The 8,069-nt window shown below is 31.9% G+C and overlaps 1 protein-coding gene across 1 annotated transcript; it reads right to left on the bottom strand.

Annotated features, from left to right (window-relative positions):
* Positions 1–5,355: 5,355 nt before the first annotated feature.
* Positions 5,356–7,746, bottom strand: LOC125596903 (S-type anion channel SLAH1-like). The gene is made up of 2 exons (XM_048771898.1): positions 5,893–7,746; positions 5,356–5,807 (listed from the first exon to the last, which is right to left on the bottom strand). Exons 1-2 carry the CDS (start codon positions 6,751–6,753, stop codon positions 5,505–5,507), a joined length of 1,164 nt encoding a protein of 387 aa, XP_048627855.1. The 5' UTR covers positions 6,754–7,746; the 3' UTR covers positions 5,356–5,504.
* Between the last annotated feature and the right edge of the window lie 323 nt (positions 7,747–8,069).

Raw genomic sequence — 8,069 nt, 5'->3', positions numbered from 1 at the left:
TGCATTTAAGTATGCATGTTTCTTGTAAGAAATGCGCACGTACGTATCCCAATAAATACATGTATATATAGGGTGTGTATAGAGGCAACAGAAAACACCACAGCTTACCACAAACACAAAACATCTTAAATAGAACATAATTTAATAAAAGAAATTGAAAAGATGAATGCCACAAAGTTTGTTGTGCTTCTCTTCATTGGAGTTGTGTGTGCCAATGTTTGCGCCAGGCAGTTTGAAGCAGTGTCCCAAGAAACCAAATCCGTCATCTCTATTCATGAAACTACAAACGGCATTGGGGCTGCGCTTTCTGTTTACATTGGAACTATTATTCACGGACCTGGTGGTGCCACCGCCTATGGATCTGCTTCGGGAGGCGCCCGTAGCTATGCAGGTGGAGACTAGAGATGTCAATTGGACACACTGTCCATTGGTTACCGATGTCCAAGCCCATTTGGACTAACCAAATTAGACCAATAAATAAAGCTGTCCAGTTGGTCGAAACCCAATAAACTCCAAATCCAATGGGCTTAAACCAAATGGACATGGGCGGTCCAATGGGTTTCCAATGGAAATCACTCTTTTTCGGCTCTCGTCTCTGCGACTCTCATCTCTTCCCGTTCTCTCTCGATGAAGTCGACTCACGGCGACTCTCCGTTCTCTCTCCCCTCAGCGTCTTAATCCTCGACTCTCTCTCTCTCTCTCGGCGTCTCGATCCGCCTCTCTCTCTCTCTCGGCGTCTCGATCATCTCTCTCTCTTTCTCGCGAGTCGCGACTCTCGATCCGATTTGCCTCTCTCGTATGTCTCTTCTCTCTGTCGCTCTATGTATGAACTAATATATGAATTTTCTATGCTTTGGATATGTAAAACTTATGAAACTTAATGTGTAAAACTTGAAATTTATGTTTTTTATGGATGTTTCACAAAAAAAAATGTTTTTTATGGATTTAGCATATTAAAGCAGAAATTGTATTTGGGCTTTGTGGAATGCCCATTTGGACTTGGGCCAATTTGGTCTGTACAATTTGGTCTGGTACAATTTGGGCTTAAAAAAATAATGTCCATTTGGACTGTTGTGTCCATTTGGACAACCCATTTGGGCTTGGGCAGCGCAATTGACATCTCTAGTGGAGACACCGTCCCTTGACCGTGAGATGTGATCATACTCATTTTCATACCTATGAATACTCCATATATTCACAATCTCGTTTGTCTTCATAAATAAACTAGAGAGATTGTCAACTTTAATTATTATGAAATGCTACTCTTTATGTGAAACATATATATTCCTAAATAAAGTGTATCTAATAGTATAGGACCTTGTTAATAATAATATTATATTTGTATGGGGAAAATCACATTTTAAATCCTCAAATTAGAAAAAAGTTTGCATTTTAAACTTTGGAGTTCACAAGCTAACAATTAAAACAATAAAAGTGGTTACAGTAACATATCATAAAGTGAAATTAACTAATTTGTTTGCCAATTAAATTTTTTTTACCGGTGTTATTCATTATCTGGTAAAAAATGACATGGTGATTACCTTTTAAAAAAATATTATTTTAATCAACAAAAAACGATTAAAATGAATAAAAACATATAAAAAATTGTAAAAATACAAAAATAAATTTCTTAAAAAGATAAAATTACTATTTTAAAAATTCAAAACTTTTAAAAAATTCAAAATTTCAAAAAATAGAAATTTTATAAATTTTAAATATACTTCAAATAGCCATATGCCAGAAACATGTACCATCACTTGTAACATATCAGTGACAATACAATTTTTTTTTTGTTGAATGATGATGATATGTCAGAAACCATCTTAATGAGTTGGTTCACCCTCGATGTCTGAATTTTTATTGCATTTTAAAAAAAAAACTTTAAAAAATGGAAGCATATATAAATTTTAAGAAATTTAAAAATTAAAACTTAAAGAAAATTAACATATGAAAAATTATTAAAAAAAACTTTTTAAAAATTTTATAATATTTTTTGTTTTTCTATTTTTATAAATAAAATGAAAACTAAAAATTAAAAATTTTGATCTTTTAATAAAATTATAATCTGAATTTTGGTTTATAGTATTTTCATTTAGTTAAATTATTTATGTTGATTAAAATAATAAAAATATATATTTTAAAGAGTAAAATGTTAACTGTCCACGTCATTATTTTATCAGCATAATAAACAATACCAATCATAATTTTAAGTTAGTTTTTTAATATGTTATCGAAACTAATTTCGTTGATTAAAATGTTAATCGTTGAATTCTAATAATGTTGGTCACATTTTAAGTTAGAATGCAAATTTTCCCCAATTTAAAATATCTCACTCAGAGTTAGTCACATTTTGGACCTTGAACAAGTGACTAGACATACCAGTGATCCAATAACACGTAACCCACTATGAGGTACTTATTCGTCAACTCTACCAAAGCTCCAAAACACAAAATACTTTTTGTCTGATTACTTGATAAATCAGGGCTATTACTCGATCTATAAATATTGGTTTCAACTCGGCAAAGCGAGCATGGCTATTACATCAGGCATGCCCTTCAATTGGTTTAGCAACAATTGGAAACTTCACACCTCATTAAAGCTAAAGCAGCTCATGTGGAGAGCATCCAAAGGAGCATTACTTGTGAGAGAACAATTGTCATGCAGATGAATTGCTTCTTTCAAAAAATTTAAAAGATGTGGAGCCTCCAAAAGCATCCCTTACGTCCTCCGTTTTTTTCCTCTTGCAAGTAGTGTTTAGAACATCTACAAAAAAACACTCTTTAACTTCAAATATAAAGTTTTTGGTTCTCTAAAAATAAACGTTAAAACTTTAAATTTGAAGTTTTGAATAGTGAAACTTCAAATATAGAGTATCACTACTCAAAACTTCAAATTTGAAGTTTCATATTTTTATTTGTATTTTGGTCCTTACAATTATATAGTACATTTATGACTCTTAAATATTTTGTCATTTTATTTTTTTAATCCTTAAAGTCTTATAACTCATATATATTTCCAATTTTCTTTTATAACTTAAGTTTTACACATTAAAATTAGATAATAACTTTAAAATATGATTTAATTTTCTTAAAAACTAGTTTTAGACAACAACAATATTACAAAAGAAACTTAACAAACTTAAAAAATGTACTAACTCAACAACAGTATTACAAAAATGATTTTACAGAATAATATAATATTTTACATGCAATTTAATACTTAAATTATGTATTTCTATGTAAGATTTTATATTTTAGTATAACATTTTATTAAATAATATTGTTATAATATTTTTATGTATGTGCTATTTATTTATAAAGTTCTATGAATTTAAATTAATTATGATAAACGTAAGGACTATGGTATATAATATAAATACTTTTGAAGTTAAGTTTGAAGTTTTGCTTTTTGCTTTTGGAGATGATCATCTTTAAACTTCAAATATGCATGGGTCCGACTGGTGACCATTCTGGAAACAAGAGAAACGAATAGGAAAGGAAAGTAGAGGAATAGAATTGCTGGAATGAAAAGGAATGGTTGTTTCATCCCATATTTAACAAGGAATTAATTTATTCTTTATTTCTCTACAAAAAAAAAGGAATGGTAGGGAACGAGAAGGAAAAATTATTCCTTATGAATGGTGATATTTTTAAGGAATGTTAGGAAATGCATTTGTTCCTCGTCATTCCTTGGTCACCATTCATACCCATTCATACTCTATTTTGAAGTTTTGCAAACTTCAAAATAGAGTGTCTTTTTGGAGATGCTCTTAGGAACGTGCTCCAATTCTCGATGTACTTATCTACTCCCAAAGCGATGCCAATGAAAAGTGAATCATAATTTTTTCGGAAAGCAAAAAATTTATGAGCTTCAGAACCACTCTGACCCTGGAGATTCCTAAGAATATTTGGACGGCTAGAGATGAACTCTTCTTTTCAAAAAAAAAAAAACTTCACATTTTTTTTATAGTAGTAACATTTTAGAGTATCTCCAAAAGACATTCTATAATTTCAAATATGAAGTTTTTTGAGGAGTGAAACTCTATATTTGAAGTTTCACAACTCAAAACTTCAAATTTGAAGTTTCATATATTTATTTGCATTCGGGTCCCTATAATCACACATCACCTTTATGATTCATAAATATTTTCTTGTTTATTGTTTTAATCCTTTAAAAAAAAATATTTCGTAAATATTTTAAATTTTTTTTTACAGATTTTAAATTTTACACATAAAATTAAATAAAACTTTAAAATAATATTTAAAATATTTTAAGCTAGATTTAGACAACATTAATATACAAAAAAAACTTAACAAAAATATTTTTAAAATTACATGAAGACATAACTATTACAAAAATTTAGATATTACAACAATATTAATAGTCAGGTAAGTTTGATTCAGAACCTTCAAATTTTCAAATATTGTCCAATTGTTTTTGTGTAACTGAAGATGATTGTTATTGTTGTTGTTGTTTTTGATGTCTTTTTTGTACAATTCTTTCTTGTTCATATCGAATATATTCACGAGTATTAATATCATCGAAAAAATTAGTTTTTAGCAATATTTTATGTTTTTCTTTTACTTTCTTGTTCTGATCTAATTTATTTTAAAGTATCAATATTACCCGATTTCAACAACTTTTAACTCGTAATCTACAAAGTAAAAATGAGGAGAGCCATTTTTACTTCAAAATTCACTAATAGATCATATATGCATTACGAAAATCATTTTATGAAATAATATGCTATTTTGTTTGAAGTTTAATATTAATTAAGTTACTTTTATTTAAATTTTATATTTAATAAAATATTTTATTAATTAATATTGTTATAATATGTTTATATATGTGATAGTTATTTACAAAAGTTTTATGTATTTAAATTAGTTATGACAAATATAAGGGTCATATTATAAAATATAAATAGTTTTAAAGTTGAGTTTGAAGTTTTGCTTTTGGAGAAAAATACCTTTAAATTTCAAATATAGAGTTTTGGAAACTTCGAAATAGAGTTTTTTTTGGAGACGCTTTTAGTCCGAGTTTTAATATTTTGTTTGAGCTTCCGTAGAATTTGTGCATGCATGGGTAAGAATAAATAGAAAATAGCATTTTGTATGTTTATGTAGTTTGTGACTTTGACTACAGTTTTCAGTTGTTTAAAAAAACTAGGATACGATATTTCAGTTTCTAGAATCTCAATGATTATAATTTTTTCTGTCGCAATTGAGTTTGATATAGATATATTATATATTTTTGACTTTTTATTGAACTAAAATACAATCAAAGTGGTTATTAAGGTTTTATGAACTGAAAATTGGGGTTTGGGTTTCAAATATGAAACTTAGTCTTCTGCTGTGTTAAATCGATAGTGGTTGCATCATTGCATTGAGAGGATTACGCATAATAAAGAGTTACGCATAATAAAGAAGGTCATAGAAGCTATGAAGAAGCAAGCACTTGGTTTTCTAAGTGGAAAAGCTGGAGCAGACTAGCTTTGCCTTTGGTTAACATGTACCAGTGCCGAGCCGTGATGACTTTTGCTTGTCTTTTGGACTAGCTGCAGAACCGAGGACAGGATCTCGTCTGAGTAGTCTATTGCTGTTTGCTGCTGTCAGAACCATCATACCAAGGAAGATCAAAACGGAGATAGATGAGAAGATAAGCATCATTCCAGAAGCGACCTGATCTTTCACATCTTGCGCATACTGAACTGAGTCTAATGCAAGAAAAGTGATGGGGAACGAGTAAGCCCACCATGCAACATTGAATCTTTTCATTGCCTTCTTGAAAAGATTTGGCCTACAAACCTGATAATGTAAATAAATAAATTAATTAATTAAATGTCTTGTCATGTTTTGATTTTATTTTTCTTGCTGTGTTGCGTACACTTACCAGGGACATGAAGATGAAGAGCGAAAGAAAGAACAACATCTTTGCTAGAGGATCAAAGGTTCCACAAATGGAGTTCCAAGCTAGACTTCCCATGGCTGGTGCAGCAAAGAACAAGAAGAAAACTGGCCTCAGCTTGGTTGGGAAGTTCTTACCTCCCGGTAGACGTTGATAAAGTGTAACAAAGATAACCAAATAGTGAACCATCCCGAGCGAGAACAAGCATAGAGCACACTCCATCCAACCTATCTCTGCTGCTCCCCGTGCAGCCACTAGGTTTGCAATTACTGATACTTGGCTTGCCGGGTTTGCCATCATCGACAGGAACCTTTTCTCTGTTGTGAACCACTGGCCATAAAGCTTTGTGTCGAGGGCCAAGACGGGAAGAGCAAACACGGAGAATAATGTCTGATACAGAACGCTTTGTGGTTCCATCACTGGAGCTGACTGAAGCAAGATAAGCCATGAGATGGATGGAGCGTAAAGATAGTTTACTCCAATATAATGTGAGAACTCTTCTTTCACCAAGTCAAAGAAGAAGAAACACTTCAACGCGTACAAAACACAGAGTGACAGTTGCGTTGCAAGTGCTAGGTACCACAGGAGATGGAACGCCATAGACGGGAGACTGCTTTGCAAGTGAGACATGCTTAGTGAATGAGGTGCGATCATTATCTTCCATAGCAGAGCCTGGCTGCAGAGAGAGAGGCTTATTCTGAAATAGCCTGCATGGAGACTACTCAATACAGACATCAGAACAATGGGTTTGGCATGAGGGAGGTCAGTGTTTCTCTCTTTAGTGGTCGATAGTGAATCATTAATTTTGATGTGAACTTCTTGCCTAGGAATTTCCAAGCTTTCCATCTTGGTATGTGGATGTAATAGAAGTAATGGCTTGTTTTGGGGTTGTGTTGTTCTAACCTTAGGATAGAGCTCATATATGTAGGCAGGGAAGGTAATGTAGGTTAACTAGTACAACACACGTGATTTAGGGGGAGTTAGTTAGTGCTGGACAAGGATGTTTACTTAAAAGATAATGGAATCCTCATAAGGATGCAAATTTTGGTAAATTTTGGTAAGTTCAGTAACTTGTACAGTACATCTCAACATTTCTTGTTTAGGTTTCATGAATAAAAAAAGTTATTCCAATTAATCTTTTATATTTATTCCTGCTTTACCTAACTGGTACCATTATAAGAACAGGATTATTAGGTTTTCTTATCATAGGATGTTACCACTAGCTTTAAAGGACTGATGCCAGCGTCCCACTACTTATCAAAAATTCTTCTAATTTTCTATAAGATGTATTCAAATTGAGATAAACAAGTATATTGTTATAAAAGATGATCAGCTTTTTCCAGTACAGATTCAGATGCAATAATCACCTGTTGATCAAGGTCAAGAGCCGATGCGTAAAAGCTCCAAGAATAACTCTCACGTTTTCTATGCTGCATAAAAGTGTTGTACAGGGCAAAATCCTTATAGTTTAAGATCGGCAGGTAAGAAAAACCGGTCATAAAAAGTGGTACGTTTATCGATAATTTTCAATAGTTATATCAAGTATTTTTTTTTTGATATCCTGTATCCGGATATCCTCGAAAAAGATAACCGTACACCGGAGTTGAGCCGGGAGCTCGCCGAAAGCATCCAGGAAGACCGCTTTTTCACTTCATTTTAATCAACAGTGGTCGGAACTCGAACCTAGGTAGCAAAACTCACAGCCGTGAACCTTTTATCACCAGGTCACAAGCGCCCGATTATATCAATAGTATTTGTATATATAAGTGCATTCTTAGCTTTCATTTTGTTTAGTTTTCTGATTACGAGACATGTCTATGTCATCAAAAATGTGAGTTCTTACTTAACTTTTCTGAATACGAGACTCCGACTTTGGTAGGAGTTAATGTGTTATACAAAGAGTTTCTAGAAAATCAATTGGTTTTGTAATTTGTTAGACGTATAAGTTCGAACGCTATTAAAAAATTCTAAGCTCGTTTATATTAAATGATTATGTTCTTTTTGTCAACAACTCACCACAACATTAAAGTGTGGGGTTTGTGTAGACGATTAGATTAGCTGTTTCAGGCTAAGTATACCATATCACAAAAGAATAATTAAGAGTGCATGTTTAGTCATTTTCTAAGTTTCTTTACACCTAGAAAAAAAACTATGCATTTATA

The sequence above is a fragment of the Brassica napus genome, unplaced genomic scaffold (genome assembly GCF_020379485.1).
Source record: "Brassica napus cultivar Da-Ae unplaced genomic scaffold, Da-Ae ScsIHWf_131;HRSCAF=236, whole genome shotgun sequence".
In the NCBI taxonomy this organism is placed as follows: domain Eukaryota; kingdom Viridiplantae; phylum Streptophyta; class Magnoliopsida; order Brassicales; family Brassicaceae; genus Brassica; species Brassica napus.
Note: the sequence above shows the minus strand (reverse complement) of the source record. Positions and strands in the feature narration are given on the sequence as shown.